This window comes from Branchiostoma belcheri, unplaced genomic scaffold (genome assembly GCF_001625305.1).
Source record: "Branchiostoma belcheri isolate BF01 breed outbred unplaced genomic scaffold, Haploidv18h27 scaffold15, whole genome shotgun sequence".
Classification (NCBI taxonomy): domain Eukaryota; kingdom Metazoa; phylum Chordata; class Leptocardii; order Amphioxiformes; family Branchiostomatidae; genus Branchiostoma; species Branchiostoma belcheri.
In genome coordinates, this window is record NW_017802935.1 from 2239140 (window position 1) to 2267028 (window position 27889).

At 40.6% G+C, this 27889-nt stretch overlaps 4 protein-coding genes across 9 annotated transcripts in view; 2 read left to right on the forward strand and 2 right to left on the reverse strand.

The window, feature by feature from the left end:
- The window catches only part of LOC109465197, a 4152-nt gene extending 1664 nt beyond the window's left edge, over nt 1-2488 (forward strand). The window contains exons 4-9 of the mRNA XM_019762344.1: nt 239-439; nt 879-1058; nt 1251-1305; nt 1467-1586; nt 1861-1926; nt 2045-2488. Coding sequence (XP_019617903.1) covers nt 239-439; nt 879-1058; nt 1251-1305; nt 1467-1586; nt 1861-1926; nt 2045-2065 — 643 coding nt within the window. The 3' untranslated portion in view covers nt 2066-2488. The remainder of the gene's footprint in view (nt 1-238; nt 440-878; nt 1059-1250; nt 1306-1466; nt 1587-1860; nt 1927-2044) is intronic.
- Nucleotides 2489-2685: 197 nt separating this feature from the next.
- On the reverse strand, nt 2686-7208 carry LOC109465282 (proline-rich receptor-like protein kinase PERK1). Its single transcript, XM_019762468.1, has 6 exons — nt 7137-7208; nt 6408-6649; nt 4089-5002; nt 3822-3948; nt 3400-3511; nt 2686-3222 (listed from the first exon to the last, which is right to left on the reverse strand). Exons 3-6 carry the CDS (start codon nt 4387-4389, stop codon nt 3058-3060), a joined length of 705 nt encoding a protein of 234 aa, XP_019618027.1. The 5' UTR covers nt 4390-5002; nt 6408-6649; nt 7137-7208; the 3' UTR covers nt 2686-3057.
- Nucleotides 7209-8236: 1028 nt separating this feature from the next.
- LOC109465293 (40S ribosomal protein S26-like) lies at nt 8237-10516 on the reverse strand. The gene is made up of 4 exons (XM_019762490.1): nt 10402-10516; nt 9460-9637; nt 8932-9065; nt 8237-8398 (listed from the first exon to the last, which is right to left on the reverse strand). The coding sequence occupies exons 1-4, from the start codon at nt 10402-10404 to the stop codon at nt 8312-8314; spliced, it is 402 nt and encodes a 133-aa protein (XP_019618049.1). The 5' UTR covers nt 10405-10516; the 3' UTR covers nt 8237-8311.
- A 4134-nt stretch (nt 10517-14650) lies between these two features.
- LOC109465242 (epidermal growth factor receptor-like) overlaps nt 14651-27889 on the forward strand; it is a 91261-nt gene continuing 78022 nt past the window's right edge. For 2 of the 6 annotated variants that reach the window (XM_019762392.1, XM_019762391.1), the window contains exon 1: nt 14654-14867. In XM_019762392.1, the coding sequence (XP_019617951.1) occupies nt 14789-14867 (79 nt within the window). In that variant the 5' untranslated portion in view covers nt 14654-14788. Of the gene's footprint in view, nt 14868-27889 lie in introns of all 6 variants that reach the window. The other 4 variants (XM_019762394.1, XM_019762389.1, XM_019762387.1 and 1 more) reach the window with 4 other exon arrangements.

The window sequence follows — 27889 nt, forward strand, 5'->3', positions numbered from 1 at the left end:
TGGATGGATGAATGGATGGATGGAGGATTGTACAGACGTACAGTTCGATGGATGGATGGATGGATGGACGGATGGATCGATGGATGGATGAATAGATGGATGGATGGATGGTTGAATGAATGGAAGGATGGATGAATTGGTGTAATGGCTACATAGATAGATGAATAGATAGGTAGATTGATTGATTGATTAACTGATTGATCAACTGATTGATTAATTGATTGATTTATCTACAAAGAGACGAGTTTGGTTATTTTGTTGCAGAGTTGGAGCTGGTCTCCACCGACTCGTCCTTCTGCAGCCTGCAGTGTGGGGAGGGGGGTGTGTGTGAGCTGGGAGAGAAGTTCCCGGGTGTGGTGATAGCGGAGTGCGTGTGTCAGGAGAACTACTGCTACGCCGGCACGTGTCAAGTCATCGTGGACCAGGGGCCTAGATGCAGGTCAGTACAGCTTCTTCAACTCTAGATTTCTGTCTACCATTTTCCCCATCAATACAAGCTAGATAAACAATATTTTCAAACCAGGATCTAACACACATTACAGCAACCAAAGGTCTGGCCTACCTGCAAACTTACAAAAAATGTATCCACAAGACAACTTTTTAAGAAGTTTTAAAAACGGCCCTGCCCCTGGGCTCAAAATTAATGCCCTACTAGTATTATATCACAAGGCATAAGGATGACAATCATACCATGTTCAAAGCAACACATAGCACAACTGCAATATGAAAGGAAGTCGATAGGAGGCCCATTACTAGTCTTACTTGTACTAGACGACCCCACGTAACTAGATGATGGGAAAAAAAACAGTTACTGTAATGACCCCTTGTTACATTGCTCACTGCCGGTTAACCCACCATGCTAACACCTGTTGTTCCAGTTGCCCGGCAGACACGCTGTCCTGGTACCGGGGTGACCGGTGTGAGGTCTCCCTGACCCAGGCTCAGGTGATCGGGTTTGCTGTGGGCTGTACCGCCGCTGTGTTAGTACTCATCATCCTGCTGGTAGTGTGCATGGCCAAACGGGCCAGGAACATGCTACGGGCACAGAAAGCCAGGCGGTAGGTCTTCTGTACATCAGTCTGCTGAATTGCCATTTAAAATAGTGTACTTTTCTTAAACTGTTACAGATTATAGTTTGTTACATCTCTCTCTAAGAACATGCCATGTTCCCTTTGTAAATTGGTATAACATATATAACCTCTTGTTTATTTTGCTTATTTGTCATGAGAATACTGTTGATATCTTTTCAGGTATAGATACGACATGGGCGGCTTTGTACTGGGAAATGGCTACAATTTACGACAGGTAAACAAAATTTGTACAACCTCCTGTTAAGATTAGGCAGTGGGATTTTCAACTGTTCTTCTTATCGTTGGAATTATATATGTAGTTGCTTCAAATAAACAGAATCGTAAACTTTAAGGTAGATATAAGCCATTATGTGGTCTTGTTGCCCCCTCCCCCAGCTGGCAGACACCGGGTTTTTCTCCCGGACGGGTCGGTACACCCTCCCGCACACAGACAGCACGGTGTCCAGTCGGCTCTACACCTGGAACCCTACTGTCAAGAACATACCTGGCGGAGATGTAAGGATACCTTGAGTATTCGTGAGGACCGGTCGATAGCTATGTACTGTAGAATATTGTTGGATGATGAAATATTTGCCTATTCACCCCTATGCTGTGCTTCTTACTTCTTAATCCCATGACCGATACAAATTTGGTACCAAATATACCTTGGCATGTTGAATGTTAATGATGCTTCTACCATAGAAAAACAGAAGCAAAGCAATGCAATTCATTCCCACAGATTAACCCCTTGTTTTCTAACCTAACTCAATTTTGTTTCCATGTGTTCCAGATAAAAATCCCGCGTGCACATGCAGCTGGAAAGGTCTTCCCGAAACAAGAGCAGATATACGCGCAGGTACCTTCTATCACAAATTATGATCTTGTCAATTATGTAACTTGTCTTTTTGTTATTCAATGATGTAAAAATTGTAATAGTGATGTAGAAAAGATCAACATATTTCTTTTCTTTACAGACCATTGAGATGCGGTTCTGAGGTGTCTGCTATTACGAATAACTACATCACAGAACCAACAGCGCACTGGCTGATCATAGCTCAAATGTTATTTTTATATTATGTAAACCTGAATTGTCCTTGTTATATCAGGAAAGATAAAGTATATAGTTTATGAAAGTATATCAGATATAACTTTTCAGATATGTATATATCGCTTATTTGTTATTGCTCGACTGGCCTTGTATTATGAATGTTTAGTGGCAATTGCCTCTAGCTACATATAAGCATGTGCCACTGTAAGTTATCTGTGTACCACTACCAAAAGATTATTCCTAAACTTCTGAAGATTCTTAAATATTTAGATTAAAATCTATACTCAATACTCCCATCCAAAATTGTTGTAGTATTATGATTGGTACATGTATAATGTATAGTACCGTTAGGCTAACCGAGAAATATTATTTTATAATATAATATAAGAAATACCTTTACAGATGTTTTTCTTGTGCTTACTTTCAAATACGTTTCTTTTTTCTCAATAAAATTTTTATCAATGACCACAGTGCCTCATGGTATTTTGTACTGCTAACCCAATTTAAATTTACAGGATCAAGTAAAGTTTATAATATCAAATTCCATAGGTATATATATGTACATAGGCATTTGACTATGTACATTTCTACATAAGAACTGTGGTAAAATATGTACAAGACTCCAAGAGTGTCTTTTGTTCAACCATCCAAAGATGTTTTTTGACAGCTGACTATACGACTTTACTTTAAGTGGTGGATATTTCTTTTTGTTTCCACACACAAAAACCTTATCTCATCCCAGACTGAGAATGGACGCGTTAAAAGTCACTGGCATCCTCGCCCCAGACTTTTTGGCGACGTCTCAGGAGCAAAACCTTTGATTATATTATGGTGTTTGAGTAGAATACCAAAGACCGTTGCTTTCTGGACAATACAGTAGCAGTTATATAAATAATTACATATGCATATTTTCAACTAAAAATAAACTTAAATACACTATCATTCATTCTGTTCTTCTTCGATCACCGTCGACGGCCGTTTGGTCTCGTCTGTGGTGGAAAATGCAGCGCGGCTGGGGCGGAATGTTGACCTTTCGGTCATTGAACCATGTTCACCATTCGTGGACTGGTTTGCACCGGCTGATCCTGTCTCCATCCCTGGAATCTGTGGACATGATGTATAAAATATTAGGTAGTACATACGTCAGTCATGTACACGTCTTACCTGTTTCTTCAATGACAGAAAGCTACTCTAGCTTCGTTTGTCTTGAAAAGGGGTTAAAGGAAGGAAAGGGTCATTTGATTTCTGTCTTTTATGGAGCATGGAAAGTGGAAACATTACCATGAAGTTGCTCCCATCAAACTCGATCCTGCTGAGCCGGACGGAGGGACCGAGGCCGGTGGACGGGCGCCCGTACGTGACGTTATCCATCCACAGGTCGGGAGAGGAGGCTCTGAGGGGGAGAACAAACAGCAGTACCCGTCAGACATCTTCCTCATTTTTATTTCAGTGAAGAGTACAGTCATGTAATCTCTGTGTATATTGTGAGCGCACTTTTAGATACTAGTACCCGTCTGTTCTTTGCGTTTTTGGACAAACGTCCTGCCTGGCCGTAGACTCTACCCTCCTTGGCTATGGGAGTATGTCAGAAGATCTCAAAACATCCAGATTAAATGCACAGCCGGAGACACCAGTATGGTAGCGGACAATTTTTAATTGTAATCTCTTGTAAAAGGGAACACGGGAAAAGACGTCTAACTTACACATGTGATGCCATGTTTTCCTGTCGTTGTTTTCTTCTCCACAAGACGATAGGCAGACAGATGAAAAGCAGGAGAGCGCACCCGCCTGCAACGCCGATGCCGACCATTGCTCCTGTCGAAAGGCCTCCTGTGTACGTATGATGGCAAACGATATTTTTACGGCAAATCAAATAACAACTTGGAATTGATATCGAATGTTCATCATATTATGGGACTTCATAGGTGATACAAATATTCTTCTAATGGATAGCGGTAGTTTACACTTACCAGGCGGCTTGGGCTTTCCACTGCCTGCTGCATTAGGTGAACTTGCCACCGGTATCGATGTAGAAGTCTGTTCTGCTGGAGTAGATGCTACAGCAGCGCTGCTTTGCACCTCGGGCGTTCTTGTTGCTGCTGTAGGCTGAGAGCTTGACATTGTAGTTATCTGTACTTGTGGTGAAGATGACTGCAGGCCACCAGCAGTGGTTGGTGTGTTCAGGGGCTGTGACGTCGGTGTCACAGATGAACTGCTGGGTTCCTCTGTGGTGGTCGAAGATATGGACGCGGCCGAACTCCCGGGTGTCATGGCAACGGAGAACTCCCGGGTGCCATGGCAACCGTGGAACTCCCAGGTGCCATGGCAACGGAAGAATTCTCGGATGTCAAGGCAACCGTGAGGCTCTCAGGTGTCGTGGCAACTGTGGAATTCCCGGGTGTCATGGCAACAGTGGAATTCCCGGGTGTCATGGCAACTGTGGCATTCCCGGGTGTCATGGCAACTGTGGAATTCCCGGGTGTCATGGCAACCGTGGAATTCCCAGGTGTCATGGCAACCGTAGATGATGGTCTCTCTGACGTTGAGGAATTAGTCGTTGTACCGACCATTCTGGTTGTCGTGACGTGTATTATTGTCGCTGTTGTGTTAGCATTACTGCTGGTAACGTTTGTGACGACAGCAAAAACTGGACTTGTAGTGTTTGACGGCGTTGCACCCGTGCTTGCTATAGGCTGTTCTGTCGTGTTCGTCGAAGTTGAGATGATTGTGCCTCTAGTCGTGCCATTCGTAAGGTCGGGGGTAGAAACTGGCTGTGTCGTGTTCATCATCTGTGTCGTCATGGAGACGGGAGCTGGAGGACTGCTGCCATTGGTTACCGTCCGGGTTGACGTCATTTGGCTTGTGGTATTCTGGGCACGAGAATCTGGGGGAAAAGTATGGCAAGCGATTCAGGGCATGAAGGGAATATACTAGTAGTTTGCATCTTACAGTATGGCCATTTAAGTTACGGACGTATCTGCTGTGGTACTAGTATCTAAGGCTCATGCAGTCACTGTTTGAGACCACATCCTTGCCTGAAAGCGCTATCTAGCGGCAAGACGTAGTATAGTCCATCAATATGAAGGTACCGAAACAGTGACATATCTTTGTTACGAGACCCCCCCCCCCACAAACACACACACAGAAGTATAAAAATCTCGAAACTATTGCTAGTTGACGCCTATTTTGGAGGAAATAAACTATTACAAGGCTTTACTTAGTAAAATAAAACAAATGTCCATGGAGGTGTATATTTGTGGCAGGTTTGTTCTGTAACCCCAGGGGATATGATGTGCACAACAGGTCATTAAAAGACTGGGATTTCCCAATGTCTTCACGTACGTAGATAATCATAGATTAACGTGTTTTGGGGAACTCCACTTCCTCCTAGTGGTTTAATTTAGCGTAGAGCCTACTTTTATACCCAATCTGAAGGTTTAATACGGCTGATACGGCGGAAGTATTTCTTGGCGGAACACATATTTGTTGACGAATTTAAAACGATTAAACTCAAAACGATTAACTCAAGAGCTTCATACTCGATGAGCATTGTATGAATGATAACTTTGTGGTTGCCAAAGCTTTTTAACACTGAATTCTTGTTAACTGCGCGTTGAAGTTGGGCTATAACACGAGGCTACGAGGGTACTGAACCTTAAAATGGATTCTAGATCGATCCTTTTCGACTACAATACGTAACTAGTCTACGACATGAACATCCAGTCTTTCATACTACAACGACATGGTGATAGTTCCTGTGACTTCAAGAAACAAAATTGTGGAATATTTCCGGTCATAGTAGAACAAGTGAACCACCTATAACCACAAACAATAACATTTGGAACGAAACATTTGTCTCAGATTTCATTTCCGGGTTCGGTCTCAAAGTTTGTTCCTCAAAATGTACAGTGCTGTACTCCTACAGTGGCCGTATTAACGTGTCAGACGTTTTATAGTTATAACTGACTGCTGGGTTCCTAATCAACAAGTGTCTCGCTATCTTGTAACACTCTCATGTTTGTGATTATCAGTGTGTAGGTTCACTAATTACGAGGGGTCGTGGCGCAATGCCAAAGTTGGACGAGCTGCATATAACATACCTAAACACCTGTACATGTAAGTACTGGTTCTGTACAAAGGAATTATCATAAAGCTTGGCACAAATTTAACGGCAAATAATATATTATATATTACACACTCTACAATACTTGACTCAAGTACAGGAACACTGTGCTCATAAATTTGACCTTTGATTTTGGCAGGTGCACAAAATAAACGTGAATACTCACCTTTAACATGTACGGCCAGAACCAACAACCCAAGCACTGTCCACATTTCGAAAGTCTTCAGTGACTTCATGGGGAAATGAAGGAAGTTCCTCAAACAAAATCCTGTGGTTCAACAGTTCCTTGCCCGCGTGTAACTTGTAAGATTGACTCCCATACGAACGTCTCAGCACCGAAACAACAACGAGGTCCCGTCTACCAATGATGTTGTTGGCTCAAATTTGTTTGTAGACGGTAAACTGAACCTTGGAACACAGGTGAAGAAAGCACAATGTAATGTTTAAACGCCGATAAAATCAACCTAGCAACATGACCATAGTCTGTCACAGTAATGCCCTGTCTGACAACTTTTCTTAAGGTCATTAACTCGGCCGCGGGTCAATGCCCAATTTTTGTTCGTCGCTTCACAAACTAAGATAAGAGGAAGTTATGAATTCAAAGAATTTCAAGGAAGCTATTTGTTATGCAAAAGATGTTTGAAAAAACATGTTAATAGCCGTGGGCAAAAATGTATACAGAAACTCTCACGATTTTTGTTTGTTGTACCAAACCCACTAAAAACGCCTCCAAGGCATTCTACTAGTATGACTGACTTTGTTGTTTGTGTCAGTGACACTATACAGTAATCCAACACCACAACCCGCTTTCGAAATGAACAACTCCGGCTAATCCATGCATTCCTAGGTATCACAGTGAACTTGACATAACACACCATCAGTCAACACCACATACCTTCCACATTGTACAAGTGTGGCCAGAACTCATACAGGACAGAGTCCAACAACAAATTATTGGACTTTGGTCTCTTCAGCATAAAAATAGATTATGTGTTCCTGAAGCATTTCCTCATAGCCTCAAACCTGGGCTTTTTAGTATCAACAAATGTATTATTATTCAAAGACTGCAACAGGGATATTCGAGTTTGTCACACCTTGCTGAACAATCCTAGCCTTAAGATTTATCAATATAGGCCTAGCAAAGCGCGCTCTTGCCAACATTTAAAACATGCCGGTACATGTATTGTAGTCTAGAACAGAAGTGTGTCAGAACAGAGGGTTAAGACAGACTGATGCCTGGAAGCCAGCCTACCTTCTAACACCTGTTTCAACATGCCTAGCACCTGTCATCTATTGTCAACAGAACTATGAAGGGATATCACTGCATGCTGGGAGAAGCAAGGCACTATGGCTGGCTATGGAAGCAAACAACATAGGTTATGTTGTCCTGGTAATGACTTGGCTTGCCCACCACTATCCATAGTGCTGTATGTACCCCAGCAAATAATATACCCGAAAAGGTCTATGAAGCATGGCGGCAGAACGTAATGAGCCTGCACGAAACCTGGATTTTTGTTGGATTGTTTGGTCAACAATGGATCTGCCTGTTGCAGATGGTCTCTTTTACGACAAACTATTAGAGAACGAAAATGAGATATCATCCTTAAATTTGAAAAAACGACCTTTAAGGACACGTTCTGCCGAAGTGCTATGCACAATATAAAGTAAACGGGTTTCATGTAGGTGTTCTGGTCTATGTTGATTTGTGATTGCACCGCTGAAGACATTTCAGATGATTAACTACTACCATAAGTACCCAAAAGTATCCATGCCTGATTTCAGTCATCATTCTTGTAACCCATGTTTACCCTGAACATGGCGGGGGGGGAGGTAGTTTGAGTTGCCTCTTTAGGAATAAAACTGTGTGTACATGTATATGATAATACAGGAAGTTATATGATTATATTACAGCAATACAAATTTTAAAAAAATTCACAGCATTTGTCAACGCCAGGATAGAAGAAGAAGAAGAGGAAATAATGCAGACTCCAGTTGATCTGATATTACAGGTTTATTGTATGTTTATAATCCTGTGTTGTGACAGTAGCCACCATGTAGACAGCCTGAGCTCTAGGTCCTGGGCGGCCCACCACCTCCTGCTCCACCACCACTGGGACCACCTCCCTGGCCTCCCTGGGCTGGCCCTCTCTGGCCCATCTACAGACAGACAAAGGCAATGAAATGGGGGTTAGAATTACAAGTAACATGGACATCTGTAGTGAATGGAACTTAAGCATGAAAGTTTTACCAGAACTTATTAGTAACTTCTTGTCTCACTGAGTGTGTAGTAACTGAATTACCCATCATGGTGAAAATCAAGTGTTTGAAATACTAGAACCAACACTAGAAATCGGTGGCTCCTTTTAGACCAGTGGTTTCTTTGTGTTCTGTTGATAATAATCTATGGTATCACCCGACAATTACATCTTTTGATAAGATTTCAAAACAAAAGATGGACTTTCAGTCAAAGAATATAAATACATATAACTTTAGCTCTGGCTAAAATCTGGGCACATACAAAACATTTCATATATCTGTTGTGGTAAAGAGATGTGGTCACATTTGCTGCATCACAATTTCCATTGTAAGATTTCATCAAGAACAGATTGTGGCTAAGATAAGCTTATCATCCATATAACATGACAGACCAGCCATTAAATTATGAAATTCCAGCTGTGGATTGTACTCACTCCTGGTGGGCGGAACCTGGGTGGAGGGGTGCGGTCCTTACGAGCCTCGCGTGACCGGTTCCTCACCACCTTGCTGTGGATGGCACAGCTCACACAGTAGTGAAGCTTGGCATACAGCTTGGGCAGGGCGTACACTAGAGGAGGATGGAAGATTTAACATTAGTTAAAACATAAAGCTTCACAAATAAGAGTTAAAGAAGGGCAGGGGCCAGTACATGGACCAGTGCAGGTTGGATGCAGGTAGACATCAGAAATATCTGCACAGCTCCAATTTTACCTGCAAGTAGTGGTTCAAGCCCATATGCTTGACAATGACATAGAGTAGACTCAAGTTAAATGAAAGAAAAGGCACTCTCCAGAAGGAATATTGAACACTTCACTGTTGAGCGTGACCTGGGTATATTCTGGATAACACAGAGAACCAAACCAGCCATTTCATGAAAAGTCTGAAATCCTTTATAGCTTCACTGGTATTATGTCTTGACCACCATTTTTTTGGGTCAAGGTAAAAAAAAATGGTTGCCTCACCTTCATACACGCTGGCCTCGGAGATATCTCGGACAGCCGCTGCCTCCACGATGTTACGGATGACAAACTTCTTGATGGCCTTGTCCTTGGGGACGCAGCGTCCGCAGTTGGTGCAGCGGATCGGTCTGACATGGCCACGCCCTTTCTTAGAACGTCCGTTATTGCGCCTCTTCTTAGTCTGGTAGGGTACAACAAGTCATAGTCAGGAAGGAGACTGACCAATACCTCAACCTCCAAATAAAACAGATATTACAGAGGAAATAATACATTTACTTGTTGAAAACTCATGTTTCAGGTACCATCTCATGCAAGCTAGTAACATCATATATAATACAGTCTGTGAGCATATCAGGAGAGTAATTATGGCAAGTTCTGTGTGTGCTATTGAATTTATGATCTAGTTGATAATTGACTGTATCAGGCGTAGCACTTCGAAAGTCTTCTGGTTTAGATACTAAAAAGGCCTGCAATTTGGATGACCATCTTCGACTTGAGACATGGGATTTCTACCAACACACAAGTACTTTCAGAAATTCACACAAATAAATTTTCCTAACATAAAGATATTATCATCTACAAGTCTTTGATGGGAATACATGTGTATGTGTGTGGTTATTGTCTTGTAGATAGAGATTATAACAGTCTCCCCCGGGCATGGAATTATTATCTTTCATAACACAGATCTAAGAGTAAGAGTCCAAGTTTAGAGACATGTGGTTATTGCCCCCCTCCCCACACAAATTATTTTATATCAGCCATGATGATTTCGACAGGATCATTTTCACATTTCCCCTCATCGCCCGGCAAACTTTCACCGAAAAATGTACGACTGAACCTTCTAGGTGCTTTGTGATACCTATGGAATACCTTTAAACATTCGTGATCATTCAGAATTTACGAAAATTTTCACATTTTCTTGCACCACGTGAAAAGGTTACCCACCATTTTGACTGCAGGCAGGGGAAGAGGCCGATTCACAGTCAGGATGCACAAAAATCACAACGCAAAAAGACGAAAAGCTAAAACTGTCTAGTTGTTCGAGACCACATCCACTGAGAACTATCATAAGTTATGGATATATTATGTTCATAATTTTCATATCCTCTGTAGTTTGTATTGTGTGGTATCATAGAGTTTACGGGTGCTTCTTGCTACTTTTTCTTCGCGGATGTAAGCAAATCCAAAACGCTGTGATAAAGCCACGAAAAGCACTCTGGGAAATACGAGACGATCAGTTGTGTAGCAGCGACTCTTAGCGACTAATATTAGCATTACAAGATATGGACTTTCTCACAGGATATGCATCATGTTTCGGTAATTTGATGACGACGTTTTGTGGATGTTGACAATTAGTGTCATTGCCGAGCGGTTTCGATGACTGCCAGCGTAGCTGACGTGGACTGAAGTGAATTACGAAATCTTACTGCCATCTTTATTTTAGTCATCCTCATAACGTTGCGTTAGATCAGTACATGGGGATATCAGACAATGTTGGAGATGGAAGATCGACAGACAGAAGCTGAAGAAAATATAGAATAAACTAAACTTGTGTGAAAAAAAACTCCGGTTATACGTTGTAATGTAGTGCAGTCGAGTGGATATATAATAACAATAGCACAGTGACGGAATATTTCAAAATCGGACGCACCGGCTTTACCAGCTAAGACGCATTTCCATCTTTCACGAAATATCCAAACCTAATACCTGCAGATGCAAGCTAGAATGATATGGAAATAGAGTTTTATCCAAAGTAGATTATATATATTTCTTTCTGCAGCCATGACCCTGTAATGAAATATCGTTTGATGCCGAAGCTCTTGATAGATGAGGAATTACTGGAATGGCTTAAAGGGACCGTTGATGTGGAACGACCAATCAACTTGCCTCGTTCCTTGACGTGAGGCTAGTGCGTCATTCGCTGAGTCGTAAAAATTGATCCCCGTGTTCAAACATACAAACATGTAGCTGCGGGGTGCAAGGTGTACATTGGTGTGTTATATTACATTTACACTCTCGACCTTCCTGCATTTCTTAGCTATTCATCGATGATTCGATAACGCTGATTCAGTGGATGTACAAGCTAGTAATGCTATAGGCCTCAGGGGTGCACTGTGAAAAATTGGATAGCTCTCTGTTGATCTTCTAATCGTATTACGCTGACTCTGAATGCCTGAATGAGAGTCTGCACACACACGCGGTGACACACACGATACTCAGAGTCTTTTGATAAACTCAAGTTGCCGCTCCTATCCAGGGTTAGAAGGCAAGGGCAAATGATGGAGATGACTTTGGGATGATTCAAGACACCACAAACGAGCAAGGGGCTCGGCCGCTAAATCGGCTCGGCTTCTGTATCTGTGCGTGTCTATTTAATATTTTGACGCAAATAGTTATGTTGCTATGTTGCACAACCAAGACATCTGCAAAATAATGAAGGGGATTGCTGTGTTTGCAAGGCATTTTTAGTTAATCACAATCATCCTGTATTGATAAAGTAGGATTACGTTAGCAAGGTAGTCATGGTAGTTTTGTGATGTTTTATTTGAGCCTCTACCATGCTTCAGAAGCGACTGGAAAGAGTAAAAATTGGCCAAATAGACAGAGAACGGAATAGACAGAGAACGGGCCAGGGGAGTTGATCTGCTAAATACAGTTTGCCGCTTCTGAAGCCTGGTAGAGTCTAATGTTTTATGTGATGGAGTAAGATCTTTAATAACATCCTGACAATATACTAGTATTCTCTTCTTCATGATCGATCAAGTGTCTTCTATTGCTTCCATTGTAGATGTGCTTTCACTTGTATACCCTTGTCGTCTTTCATCATTCAGTTCGTTCATTAAAAAGTTTCTAGTTTGCCAATTAGAGAGGGTTGAATAACCACAGACTACTGAATTCAGAAGTTTTCATGCTACACGGGTGGAGTAGTTCTGTGCCACAACAGCCCAGACTCCCAGCTCAATTAGGATGTTTCCATATCATTACCTGCTCGGCTGAGTCTCAAGACATTCATAGATATCAAAGAAAGTCATTCTTATTAAAACGGACTGCTTGAATTCCTTGCAGGCTTTACGTATTGATTTTTCCCTTGCATCTTGATCTAGTTTCACCTTTCTGCTTTGTGGCGACTGGAAAAAAAGCTGGATTTTAAAAATAGTCTTTGTACCAACCATGGTTCAGTGATAAGCAGTATAGTAAGCTTTCATGAAAATGTCATCATTGGCAATTCATAGGAATCCTATTAAATCTGGAATATAATGGTACCACGAATGTCACTCTTATTTGACTTGGATGGTTATTCAGTTAGAACAATTTGATCAAGAAAACTTATAGAAAGCATGATAAGACCACATTAAACGAGAAAAACATTGCCAATCTGTTGCAATGAAAATAGATTGACGCCATCATGATCACCTATACACATGCTATACTCAGTAAATATCCTATGTCTATATTCTAATTTTAAGAGTTGTTGTTTGATGTCGGTGCGCCTTTTTGTGTTCTTCATGCCAATAAAACTCGAAGGTGAAGATTGACATGGTAGTAAAGAGACATCTAAAAAAAAGCTTATAAGCTGAGTTCGAATATAATTTTCAAGCAGAGACGTGGCGTATTATATATAATACGGTATTGTCTGATTTATATCATATATCCTTAAGGTGTTTTAGTACAAATGTGCCATGAAAAGTATATAATTAAGAAACAAACCGTGAGCCGAAACACCTATCTGCTTTGAAAATTACCTAAAATATTGCCTAACTAGTTAGTCCTGACAATGATCCATGGGCCGCTTCTAAACCGTTGTCATAACAACGGAAGTGTTCATCCATGTGATGACAACCGGTATAAGAGCCGCAGATTTTTATAGCGTCATGCGTTTTATTGTGAGGCAGTACGTGCAAGTTTTCACAAGACAGTTTATTGCGTCAGGGTGGGGACGGTGTAGACTTTGCGTCGACGCTCTGTCTTACATGTATCATTGTGTATAAATGAGACTCCTTATACTTTCCCTATGCTGTTTGAATGCGACATAACAATAAGCGTAATAATGAAACGGAAACTGAAAGCCCCAAGCTTAACGTTACATCTGTCAACAGCGCGTTTTGGTAATCTCCTATCGACGCAGTTGGATCACTGCGTAATATCTGCGGAGAATCGTGACGCAAAGTTGATGAAATGCTGAGCCTAGCAGCTATACAGCGTAATCAATTCACACAGTAAGATAGCGTAATCTGCAAGCAGAAGGGTGGTGTGTGGGCGCATAGATGGGAGGCGTTTATTTTGGGTGGCAGTTTTTTTCCTGGTAGTGGCAAGGCCACAATTGAAAAGCGTGTACCGAATATAAAACATACCAGAAGAAGCAGGAACAAGCGCATGCCTGATTGGAGATAAACAGAACGAGGAACCACAAATGAAGCATTTGACAGAATCAGGCACTCTTGCGTTAATTCTAACCTGGTCCTTAGAGAAGAAACTTCCAATCGATAGATTCGCGATTTATCTGATGTACCGTGAGGGGGAACCGTTACGAAAGGCCCGTGTGGGCGTAGTTTCAGGGCACTGACCGGGAGAGAACGTGCGTTGGTGGAGAAAAATAGGACAAAATTCACCCTGAGGATGATGAGGAAATGATAATTTGTAGAAGGAAGTTTGCACACAGAAAATGCGGAATGCCAAGGACACACAAGCAGCACTGAGCACTTTCACTTTTACATCCAATATTTTGTGATTCTAGTGGTATCTCATTAGTATCGATGTCTTAAGAAAGAAGCAAAGTTATTTTGTTGTAAGATATGATTCAGCCTACATGCAATATCATGAATCAAACAGATCTAGAATTTATAGTACAATAAGAAGAAATTGCAACGTTTTGCTGATTTTAATACCTTTCTTGCATGTATACGTACATCTCCAGTGCTTTGAAGAATGAAGATATGTCACTGAGAAAGTTTGTTATGTAAGAAAGTTGTGACATGCAAATATTGACAAAACTAAATTTAGCTTTACCCTCGCCTTACTTTTTGCCACGAGTCAGTTCTGTGTACCGGTACTATCGTACCCTGTCGGTCAAAAGACTGAAAACGCGTGCAAAGTCTGGGCTGCATCAATAATTTACCGGCAAAAGTGGCGGGAAAAGTGTCCGTGCCGCTGACCCCTGGATGACACGTGACGTCACATCTCCCCTGAGTGATAAACTCATCAACATGCGCTGCCTGACGGGTAAATGTAATTAGTTCACCCAGCCATGCCCGGGACGTCCAACTCTAGCGCCGTGCCTCTCTAAAAACTTCCCGATCTCAAGTTTTCTCCCGTACCAGCGAGCAGAACTAACATGGGGAGGACGGCGGCAGTTCTGCGGGCCGTGGCGCTAGTTTTGGCGCTGTTTCACTGCCGATCGACCGAGGGAAAAGGTAAGAAATCTGCCTGAAGATTCGGGGTAACAACAAGCGTACGTTTGTGTGCGATCCGCCCTGCAGTACCAGTAGGGTACCCAAACTTTCCCGGAGCGATCTTGCAAGGGTTTTGGGTAGGATTTAGCGGATTCTCTTGTTAGATCTTGTAGGAAATAGTATGCTGAATGTGGCAGAGGGTGGATCGTGGTGGAATTTGTGCAGAAAACGCTACAGTGTGGCCCCTGCACCGGTTACGTGTAGCGAAGTGTGTCAGGCACACTCCTCTGGGGCATAACCTGAAAGCACAGCCCAAACCTCAGGCGATCTCAGCTCAGATACCGACACGAAATCAACACAGTCAAAACACCGCTTTCCAGACTCAAGTTTAAAGTCTCAAAGACGCCACCTGAGAGCCTTGTGGTTGGGAAAAGGAAGTTTTCCCAGTCTGACGCCTCGAAACAGAGCCAGGCCGGTAAAGAGACGTTTCTCTTCCGCAAAGTTGTTTACATGACCATGGGCCGCCTCGAGCTAGTCTGGCTCGATTTTAGCAGACAACAAAACTCCCAATTCTACCAGCTGTGGTTAAGAACAACTCAAGGAACAGTTGCAAGACTTAGCAGAGAGACATTTGGGGAACAGTTGCGGGAAACCATCGGCTGTGTGGTACTTTACTTATCGAAAATACGGCCAGGCTCAAACAGGAAGTTACTGTTGCTACACCCACCAATTCAAACACACTTAATTCAACCTCAGTCTTACTTTATACATGGAAGCTTGATTTCTACTTTCGATAAGACGTTCTTTTCAGGAATTTCCTTGTCTAGACAGCCAAATATCTTTCACATCTGTTGAGAATCGTTCTGAAAGTAGTATATATATATAATTTGAGTGTGATTGTGTGTATTATTATTGTTTTTGCCCTGAATGATTACTAGTATGCAACGTAACGTTGGTGTTTAAATTGGTGCATACCTTGTTGTTGTAATTGGCAGGATGGTAGATTTTTCTTCGATATAGCACAGCTGGTATTTCAAACCTTGGCAAGTTAGAACATTTCGCTGTTTCGCATTTAATGGGGGCCAGGTATCATTTCAAACTTATTTTATGTTATACCTGTTCTTCAAATGATAACAGTTAGAATTTAAATGTGTTTGATATTGTGTTTGATAAAGGATAAGTAGTGTACCCAAGCATGGTTGCTTTCAGTTAAGTTGCCATCTCTGAATTCTGCGTTGCTAAGAATGAATTTAGATTGTTATAAAGTGATTTTGTGGCAGTTCTTGTAACATTTTAAAGTCAACCTTGTGTGGTCTGACTTTTGGCATGTTTTGGCTGGTAAACCACTGAGCAGGCAAAAACTAACAGGTCCTGATGAAGGAATATGTCATCAGGAGGAAGATTTTGCAACCCTTGAGCACTGGTGTGTTCAGCACATGGTTCCAGTGGTGAGGTTGATACAGGAGTCCCTTTCAGCAGGCTTACAGCTGTAGCAGCATTCCTGATTTGTTCTGGTGGCGTCAGGCTCCCATCTGACTCTCACTGTCTCCCCAGGTACCCAACATCTAGTCATTTCTCCAGGCAGTGTTCCATAGTGTTCACCTAGGAGCCTGTATGGGGGCTTTACTGGTGGGTGGGTACGGAAAAAGGGAATGAAAAATAGGGAATATCATTGGAATTTCTGTAGCATAGTGCGTAGGTGATGGTGTGTAAAAAACACAACGAGCCAGCCCGAACGGTGGTGGAGTCTTTATTGAAATGCACTGGTCCGGAGCGGGTGTGGGATGATTCTTGCGTGTTGTAACACTGAAAAATTGCAAGCTTTTGAGAGGGTGAAACTATTTGGGCTTGTCAGTGTTGCTTTTACAACATTGTGTGAACTGTGAAGTGAAGGTAATGTGGAACAACAGGTTGAAAATTGTATGGCTTCAATAAAGTGGTACTATGTTGTGTGTTGAATTGTTGCATAGGCAAAAATATAGTGTGACTGTCATAATGTACTTTGCATATACTGAGGCGACAGATAGGCGACAGACTGAGCTTATACTTTAAATTCTGTAATAATTATGATTTTAGGGTCATGGGTAATCATTGATTAGAAAATTAATGGAAAACTGTTCCAGACTTTGTCACACAATTAACAATGAAGCAAAACAAACATTAACAGAAAGAAAGCTGACAGGAGTTCTATAAAGGGTTTTTGTTTCAGTTCAAGCTGGTTTTCCTGTTAAAACTTTACTTTCTTGTTGACTTTCTGGTGGGTTTCCCTTTCCTCTGTCTGTGTTGGTTTTTGAGTTCTGGCGTGGCATGGTGCCTTCCGATTTGAAATTCTGCTGTGCTTACTGGTTAGTTCTGGCCACTGAAGCATAGAACGGCCAAGGGTATTCAACTACCTGCGTTGAATGGACAGAATTTCAATCACCTAATGCGACACTGTAGTTCTGTTATGTCCGAAGGTCACGTAATTTCATTATGTGGATGTGTGATGAATAAGAATAAACCAATGGGATCAAACCGTACCTATATTTGACTCCAACAATATTGCTCCCGCAAAATGAAAAATGGAATTGCTAGATGATGAATTGTTCAATCAAGGAGACACTTGGAGTCAAAGTCAACCAGGATACGTTTGGCGGCTGTGAAATTTGTAAATAGCTATATTCTTCTGAACATTTTTTTTGTTGTTCTCCTTTTCTCATCTGCTTTCATAATGATAATGCATTTTCTTTACCATACATGTTCATGTATGTCCCTAAAGTTTCTAAGTAATCATTTATGATCTTCGGAACCGAAAGCAAAATTGATATGAAATTGAATACAAGAAGTGGTAACAGGAATATTAGGATATGCATGTGTCTGTTGATATGTGCATATTCTAATAACCAGCAGAAATTATGCTTCGTGCTCTATTGATACATGTATTTGGGGACATCACTAACTGTGACAAGTGATGGATAGGTTGTTGTTAGAGGTGACAGCATGATTGGTGATAGAAGCATGGGTTCGACCTTCATCGTCAAAGTCACACCAACATCACAGAAATGTTCTCCATTAGCCCCCTGATGCTAACCTTTAATATTTCTCACCTCTTAATCTGTCAGATAATGTTATGACCTGATTTACACATGAAGGAAAAAACCCAGGGTACGAAGACTGCATTGGCGTACGATCTAAATGTACATTCTTCACCTACGTCAAAACAGGTTGTTTTACAGAAAAATTCAATTCAAATTCAAATTGTTGTTTTTTTCACAGATGAAGCAAATTGGATTATTTCTATATTACATTAACATTTTTAGCTCCAAGCTTGCCCTTGTTACTTGTTTTAGTTTTCAAGTATTGCCAAATTTTAGGCAATGTACTGGTTCAAAATTATAGGTCTTGTACATAGCTGCTACATTAGTCATTGCTGTGCCTAAAATTATATGTTACATAAAAAAGTCTGCATGAAAAACACTGAAATTAGCTCCATACATTATAAAACAGGGACTGAGTGGGAGTATGGTATCTTTTGACAGAAACAAACCCCTTAAATATTATGTTCTTAGTATAGCATGGGGATCAGATTGGGGAAATAGACTGTAATTTTGTAACATTTAGATATACAATAGCTGAATAGAGTTAACCTGGCAAGGTGAAATGACTCAGGCTTCCATAAAAGTTTTGCAATAGTCGCCTACTTGTTCTCTTTAGTATCTACAGAAATATCTCATGTTGTTTCTGTTTAATCTTTTATTCCGTTACCAATCAGGAAGTAAGAGTATTTACTTTTATACTTTTCTCCTTTCCTATAAAGCACCGCTTGTTTTCTGTGGGTTTTGGGAGGGACTTTCTGCACAGACAGTAACTAAAACTGGCAGACAAAGGAAGAGATGCAGACAGGGCAGAAATACAGCCAGACAAATCCAAATCCGACAGTAAAGGTTTCAACGCCGATGGCTATACTCTGTCTCTAATGATTTATTCATGACATTTTAGGGGCGCATTTTGGTCATATTCTGATAAATCTTCAGGAAACGGGCTTTTTTCTATTTTTTTTCTGCGATATCTTTCCTACCTATGGCTATAAGTAATGATATGACAAAGAAATATGTCATCCATGCGATATCACGACAAACAAAGTCAAGTCTATGTTGAATAATTCATGACATTCAAGGACGCTTTCCGGTCTTCTTCTGAACCATCGACATCAATCAGCAATTTTTCTTCTCGTCTAGAATTTTTCTTCATCAGTGATTAAAATATGTGACAAAGAAATATGCAGACTATGAATACTGTCCAAAAGAAAACAGTGTCAACGGTTAACAAAACAGGGAAACGCGTATGCAAAGTGTGACCTTGTCCGTTCTCCATTTGGAAAAGTAATACAGAGCAGAGACATTCTTCAGTAGCGGTGGTTGGTCGGGTATGTAACCACACAGGAAGTAAGTACAGTAGTGGGGAGGAATGACTAAGTCCCAGCTTGTGACTGTGGTGGTCACTCATTGAAACCGGATCCTTTGTGGTGTTGAAATAACTCACACTCACGATGTACAGTACTGTAGTTAGACTGATGCGGATCTGTAGTTTTTTTTAATGTAGGAGATAATTTTAGAACAGACGTTATACTAGTATAATATACATATCTATAATTGATGTATGATCACAGAATAGTTAATATAGTTGTACAGTTTGGCAACTGTGACACATTACAACTGTCAAGCCGTTATCATTGGCATACTTTGATGAAAAACATTGGCATTGTATAATGTTTCTTTGTCTTTGCCTGTCTTGCCACTTTCAAATTGTACTGCATTTCAATGGGAGGGATATCAATATTATCAAATTGCAGTTAAATGTGAAGGGTTTTTTGTAGCTTTTGTTTATCTTGTATCTAGGACATTCTGAGCTGTTTAAGAGCTGGATTTGCCAACATCATAATCTTCTAATCTTCCCTCACCCAAGGCCCAATAGGCAGCCCAACAGGTTGCCTGTTTATTGCCAATATGTGGGTATAGGCTGACCTAGTTATAAACATGTTACTGTCCAAGCTGTTATGAAAGATTTATAAAAGCAGGGTTATGTAAAATCAAACATTCAAGGCAAGTTTATATAAACACTGAAATGGTATTTTCCTGCAGAAAGCTAAATTAAAGATACTCTTCGATGTAAACTATCAACATTTAGAGTGTCAAAATGAAAGAAAATGTTCACTGAACTGTATGAGGTCAAAGTTTAAGCACCTGTACCAACATACCAAGAGACTTGTTTTGATGGAAACATGGAAAGTTTCTGCCAAAACTTCAAGTTTCTGTAGAATTGTTTGACAGGAGCAGGACAAGTCAAGGTTGAATCAATGTCAGTACAAGGGCTTAGGATTTTCTAACCACAGTCAAATATCCTAGAAATGCTAACAAGTAAAGCAAGGTTACAGAGCACTGTGCTGTGTGGTGTGTTCGTCAATAAATCAATAGACCTTTGACCACCTATACATACAGAAATTCCCAGCTAATGTGTACATAACAGACTCTACCACACTCTCGGCACAGCTTGCCATAAAGGTTTTATTGGACCTAGAAATTGCATGTTTTTGGTTTAGTTAGCAGTTCAGGGTTGGACAAGTTTTCAAAAATCCACTTGCCCTATTGGGCAAGTACATGGACATCTCCACTTGCCCGAACCAATTTTTCACTTGCCCAAAATAAACGACATTTTTATATGCATTTTCACTACCAGCAAGAAAACTATTTTCATTTTAGAGTTATCAAAATAAGGTGCCTTGAGACTTAATATAATATCATTATGGCCAAATCATGAGTAATTTTGCTCCAAACACCATAGCGGGTATACTTCGCATCCCAAAAATTTACTTTCACAATCGGGCAAGTACAGGGGGATATTCACTTGCCCGAACAGTACTTTTACTTGCCCTGGGCAAGTGGGCAATAGGACTTGTCCAACCCTGCAGTTAGCAAAGTTTTGAACCTTCAGGAGCCAACTGAAAGTGTATAAATACTAGTAAATCTTACCATCAGTGTCTGTTTTTTTTGTTGGCATGATGTTTTTATTTTGGTACATTTTTTGTGGCTTGTGGAGAACATTGTTGTCATTCTTGACTGTGATTTTTTATTTGTGCATAATTCTCCCATGTCTGGTGTTGGAATTGTCTATTGTTGAGTCATCAAAGTGTACACAAGATGTCCACGTAGCACAAATAGTTTTCTCTTGTCTGGTCAGTCACATCCGGCTAAACTTGGCCTCAAATGAACTTTGCTATTTTGTCCTCTATTGTAGTTGTGAATTTTTATGAAATCACAGCAAACAATAGCATTGTTTGGGAAATGTTTACCATACTAGTTGCTATGCTGAGTTTAGTAAAAAGTGAGGTCTCTTGCTGTGGAATTGTTTTGCATGCTACTTTCATGTCTCATTAGGATTTGTTGCTTTATAATGTGCCGTAGTCTTAACAAATTCTGCAACCCACTGGGTTAGTGTTGAATAAAAAGCTAGGCCTCCTGCGATGTTGCATGGGACATTAATTTCTGTTATGGCCAGTGTTTCATTCTCTCCGTTCTCAAATGAGGTCTTACTTTTGTGTGTTTTTTTCCCCATGCCACCCATCGGAATTACCCATTGTCGAGTCATCAAAGGAAGTAGAGAAGAAAGAAATTTCCATGAAAATAGTCGCAACACATTCAGGAGCAAAAGCCCGGTGGAAACTTTGTCGGGTGTTTTTGAATGAAAGTTCCCCAAGACGCACTTACAGTGACACAACATCAGAGGAATTTTCCACAATGCCCTGTGCGGGCGTACGGGGATGAAAAGAAAGTAATGTACATGTGAGACTTCTGATCCTGTGTCGCTGTGTATCCTGTATTGTTAACGGGCATGACTGTAGGGTAATGGGGTTCTTTCTCAAACACTGGGGAACAAAAATACAGCAATTTACACCAAACAGAAGGGGAATGAAAATTCATGAAGGTCAAATCATTGGTGAATAGCAGAGGTCATTGGAGGGAATCTAGCATGTTAGTAGTCTATTGAATTCCCGTTGTGGACAGCTGATGTGTTAAAACTTACGCCTTTTGTTTCCATGATAAGCCACAATAAACCTGACTTGAGTCACTTTCTGTCGTAAACCAGTTAGCACGTTGTGTCAGGGTGACAAATGGGACACCTTTAGCTTCTGTCACTTCACTTTATTGGATTGTTGGATTGTTTTCAAGACTGACTGACATATAGAGAGAGATTGTTTACACCAGGGTTTTGTTGTCTTGAGTTTGTAGTTATACATGTATTAGGAGAGGTCCTAAGAATGTAGTTCTTTCATCTGACCAAGCTTCCCTGAAGAAGGGGAGGGGTATGTGGGAAAGTTTGGTAGGAGGATTATTGGGCTCGAGGTAGCTAAGTAAGTTAGTACACCAGCTTTTAGGTCCTCTAGTCCATAGAAGCCACTGTATTATCTGTTTGTTTGTTGGTTTTACTTTGCTATGGACATTTACAGAAATTTGTTTACTGGCTATATATAGAGAGACAGAATAGAAAAGATCACGGGAGGGGGGCAGAATTGATGGTGTGTTTTTTTGTCCACTTTCTTTGACATTTTTGAGATTTATGTCTGCCACCCTAGGAAGGCTTGGCGACAATTTTTGGTTTACCACTTCTGTGGCTGTCTGCTGCTCCTCTGGTCAGATGAAAGATTAGGTTTGTACCCACAACTTTCAGGCCAGGTCCCAACAGACAAGTAGGTGGTGCCTCAGGAAGTTACTTGTTCCTTTCCTGATAAGATAAGAAACTTTTCAACTGTTTGATTTGGAACCTAACGCCCTCTGTTCTTGTCAACCATGATTTTATTAGCATTCAAGTCCATTGATAGTTTTTCTACTCCAACTGAAGTGCTGATATACTGCTAATAACATTCACCTTGACCTCCTTATTTCAACATTAACAAATTATTGTTGTCAATGTGGAAAAAGTGTATTTGCAGCATCTAAAATAACTCAACCACTGTATTCTGTGGTATACTAGCATTCTGTACAGTATTTCAGTATTGTGGAAAGATTTGCCCATTTGCCTTCTATTTTTATATTCTGGGCACCTGAGAAGAACCACTCCCCCAACTATAGTACTTGGCTTACAAAAGAGAAGTCTGTTCTGCTGTTTGTTTGTGGAGGGAATGAAAAACAACTGTCTGCCCAGTCCTGTCAGTCCTGTCTGCTAGACACCTCTGGGATAGAACAAGTGGGCGTAGGCCATGGCAGGGGAGCCAGGGGGACATTTGTGTCCCACATGTGGGGGATTGGGTACTCCTTACCTCTGCCAAGCAGTTTACAGGCCAGCTCTCTTGTGGCTTGGATGACTGTTTTCTTGGCCTACACAGGCTAGCTCCTAAGCTCTAGAGCCAACATGCAACCAAGGAAATTTTACTATATTGGCTACTCCCCTGAGCACACTTTGGAATCCAGGCTAGGTCACAGGAGTTTACCTGGGAGTTTTCTTGTGACTGATTCACAATTTTGAACTGCCAAAGTTTTGCACCGATGAGTAGGTCAATTATTGGTTGTAGAGGTATGGTCAAGTATGCATGCATAATTATATAAAGTAAACATTGCGATGTCATCTGCAGACTACAGGTAGTTTTGTACCTGACAGCTGACCTTAAGACTGACTAGAGCGTGGACTTTGATTCACCTGGCTAAAGTGTGACATGTTGTTCAGGTCAATAATTATCATACAGGCAGCTGATAGGTTGCAAGTCATAACATACCTGCCTGCATAGATGGTATGTTATGCCTGGGGTTGTTAAAAAACTGTGAGTGATTGGATTGATATAGAGTCAGATAAAAGTATGCCAAGAGGTTGCGGCAGCCCTCATGTGTGTTTTAGTAGTGTCAGGGCTGTCTCATAAAATTTATCAGTTCTTTGCATTTTGTGCACTGGGCTGGAAAAGCAGCATTGTGATTGACAGTCCTGCCCTACTGGTCCTGATTTGAATCTTACCTGTCTACCATGTAAACAGAAAGGCACGTAAGAATGATGCAACATATTGGTTGGTTCTTTTGCAGTAAGCAAAATGAAGGTACATAAAAAGCTAGTGACTGAGTTGGCAAAATAAGGAATGATTTTACAGAAAACTAGAGTTCCACGATCTCATACCTTCGCCAAATGATGTTAGCCTTTATGAGTAAGAAATTATAGATTAATCCCCCTGATTGTGCAAATAGGATCCTATATTTGCATCAATTAATCTGTTGATCATATTCTACACCAGAAGACAGTCTTATCTTTATCAAAGAATGCCATTATAGCATTTCCTCATAAATTATGCAAATGAGGTCCTTATTTGAATAAGTTATGTTTAATTATGTTCACCTTCACATAACTTTCAAATATCCCAAGTATGAAATTCCAGGCAGTTACCATTATGTAAATATAACATTTTCTCATTAATTATGCAAATTAAGTCTTCATTTGCATAATCAATATCTGCCTGTATTTCTGCCGTTCTTAATTACATATGTCACGAGCTTGAATAGTCCTATCATGGAATGCAGCTGATTTATAGAATTTCCTCATTAATTATGCAAATTACATTAATATATGCATACTTATAATGTTATTATGTTAAGCATCACTTCAGCTACCTACATGCCAAAAATCACGACGATCCATCAATCGGTTCTAGAGTTATCCGCCTTTAAATATTTTTCAACTAACGCCCCTGCAGTTCCAGAGCAAGCCGCTAGGGAGGCCAAACTCACATCACTTCTTCCCCAGCACAAGAGCTACCTACCATCCAAATTTTGTCACCCTAGCATGTCTAGATCACGAGATATCAAAACCGGAAGTTCAGCTGCAGTACCATTACAAGCCGCTAGGGGGCCCAAAATTTAATCAGTTCCACGTCTCATGAAGACCTGTCCACCTACCAAATATCAAGACAATCCATTTTAGCCTTCTTGAGTTATCGTGCTGACACACACACACACACACACACACACACACACAGACACACGAACGCCTACGAAAACATAACCTTCTTGGCGAAGGTAATTATGGCAACATGTGAAAATAACTTCAGTTTGAATCTGTAGCAATCTGTGATATTTTGAAGCCAATGATTCTGAGATTTAGGTAATTTAATTATTGTGGTGTAAGGTGCATTGCGGTGAGTATTATTAGAGTAGTGGGAAACATGTAATACTCTCTGTCTGCCCCTCTCATTCTCTTCTGTTGAACTTCAAGTGTAATTTAAAATTATTGAGACTGGGTGCCGCTTCGCTACATGACTAAGTACACTGGGTCATCCCAACTCTTCTCTGTAATTGTGTTGGATTCTTGCTTAATACCTAATAAGGTGCAGATGTCAGGTTCAAAATGAATCAGATACACGAATATTGTGCTTGTTAGAAGTAATTCTTCAGCAAGTAAAAGACTTTCTCCCATCTGTGTTCAACTATCTGTGCCCTCTGCCACCTCACCAATGCTTTCTTCCAGTGAGTTTGATTGAATATGACCAGGAGTATTTTTAATCCTTGTAAAAGTGTTTAAGATTACATATCTTATATCTTTCATGTACATTTACTCAAAGGCTGATGTATTGGGTGATAAACAGTGGAGGCAGTTGATAGATTGTGTTTCATGATTTTTACATTCCCAACCAAAATTGCTTCCTGGGATGTACTAATAGAGGTTAGGAACTAGGTTATGTTGGTAGTTTATTTGTACCATATAAGAAAACAGAGTTGAGTCTGTGATGTCCCTCTGAGGACAGTGAATGATGACAAGTTTTATGTGTCTGCTTGACCCTTTGGAAACTCTATCTGTTTCTAACCAGGCAGAACCAGACTCTGCCTTTGGTTGTAAACTGGACACATTGGTTTGATAGGACTGTTCCACTGAAGAAAGTTGGAGGGGTGGTCAGATCAGTTGTGAAAGATTCAAACTACCGTAGTCACAAATAGCATCAATCAATTGATGAAGTCCTTTATCTGCTCTGACAGTGATAGATGTTTTTATCAAGAAGTTTACAGAAATGGATAACATTTTAGCACACCAACCCCACTGCCACCACAAGCCAAATGACCTATAAACAGTAAATATCTGAAATCATTGTAAAATGATTCAGACAAGAAACATCACAGAATTAACAAACATTTCTCCCATCTTGAGCAAACTATCTCAGAATACCCCATTAATAGAACATGTTAGATACTTCTTGCATGATTAAGATTAAACTTTTGAGCATCATGACTGTCAACTGCAATGCACTGCAAAATTTAGCTAAGCGAAGACTGGTACCAACAAATGCAGTATCAAGTAAAGACTTTGTTAGAAAAGATCAGAAGACACCACCGATAGTGGATACCATGATTGACTTAGTTTGGGTTTTCTCGACCATAATTTACTGAAAGGAACCAAAGAAATATGTGAACAATCCCTCTGGAATTCTATGTATGGTGCCTAGGATGGATCCATGCCAGCCCCATACCTACCCCATACCCCCTTCTGTTACACAAATTCCCACACAAATTGTGGACATAGCCTGGAGTATTGGATCACTCTAATTAAATCAGGCTGCCTTTCTTACTCCATGGTTACATGTTGAGTGGATCAGTATGACTGATACTAGTGGTAGTTTGGTGGCAATGTGTCTCACAACCTCAAACATTTACTGATATACTGACTGAAGTTGTTTGCTTGTTGTTGTTTTCTACAACTATGCGGTTGGGTATTTACGGCCATAGTGTGATCTAGAGGCTGCAAGAATCATAAAAGCACAGACTGAAATTCACACAAATTATTTGTGTAATGTATAGAAGGAAATGTAACTAGGTTAACATAACTTGGATAACTTCAAAAGTACTGGTAGATCAGTTGTAAAATCTGTAGCTGCTGCACAACCACTTGTTATATACAGACTGTAAATTCTTGTGGCACACCCAGAATTCCAAACCAGCATGCCACATGTCATGTATGTAGGACACACATTTCTGTAATGAGTGAAAAATTATGGTCGGAAGAAGCTGTCAGTCTCACTGAAGGATGGGAGGAGTCTAATTGGATCAAGGGAGGGGGCCAACCTGCTTTCAATAAGGTCCTAGGCTAGGATAAGTAATGATAGCAGGCAGGTGGCCTAGTAGTAACTTTTCTACAGCCCAAGTTGTCATACTTATACTGTGCAAAGACTTGAAGGACAATCCCTCATGCGAAAAACATTGCATCCTAAAATTTAATTTAGTTCCAACATGAAATGTACATGTCTATGTACTAGTATTATCTTTCATGTGAAACCTGAATTCTTATTGCAGTTTCAGGCTCTATACATGCATATATATCAACACAGGTTGCCAAAGGCTTTGTATACCGCTATCCATGCATCATCCTCCCACCCTAGCTTTAGCACTGCTCTTACTCCTAAAGTGAAATATCTCTGTCTAAAGCCTTGATGTCTGACATGATGTATGTGTCTCTTTGCTGGGGCAATCAGCTCCTGATGCAGGCACTTTAGACCAGCCTGTTTACATAGATTGTATAAATGCGGAGCAAATTGTGCATGAAGGCCCTGTGTCAGAAATGTGACCAGAATGACTTTCCCTGGGTAGATTTGGTAAAGTTTGACTCAGAATATTATCGAAGAAAGAAATAGTAAGGAATAGCAATAAGGAATGCTGTAATATGGTCAAGGGTTTCAATGTAATTTTGATTGTGGTTAATGGTCAATTATACTAACATCTTCTGAGCATTAATTCTTGAAATGTTTTGATACATTTCTCAAATATCTCATTCAAAAGTAAAACTGCTAAAGTGAGGTAACGTAAACTTGAGTTATCAAAATCTCAAACGCATCATGTACTTTGGCAATATAGAAAGTTTATGGTCAGTGGTAAAAGACTGTTATCCTGTTTTATTTGAAATCACACATACTAACAGCATCCCATGGTGTAACCCTACATCATGTTCAACTGCAATTATCTAATTGCTTTTCACTTCTGGACTCCCAGACGTAGCCACACCAGACTTTAATACCTAGGCAAGTCGTAAATTATATGTTTGATATGCAA

Coding starts and splice junctions, on each gene's coding strand:
- LOC109465282 (XM_019762468.1), bottom strand. CDS start 4,389: ATGACACCCGGGAGTTCGGCCGCGTCCATATCTTCGACCACCACAGAG. Junction 3,949..4,088: donor TGGAAAGCCCAAGCCGCCTG/GTAAGTGTAAAC, acceptor ATACGTACACAG/GAGGCCTTTCGACAGGAGCA. Junction 3,512..3,821: donor GAAAACATGGCATCACATGT/GTAAGTTAGACG, acceptor TCTCCCCCTCAG/AGCCTCCTCTCCCGACCTGT.
- LOC109465293 (XM_019762490.1), bottom strand. Junction 9,066..9,459: donor CGAGGCCAGCGTGTATGAAG/GTGAGGCAACCA, acceptor ATCCTCCTCTAG/TGTACGCCCTGCCCAAGCTG. Junction 8,399..8,931: donor CCAGGTTCCGCCCACCAGGA/GTGAGTACAATC, acceptor GTCTGTCTGTAG/ATGGGCCAGAGAGGGCCAGC.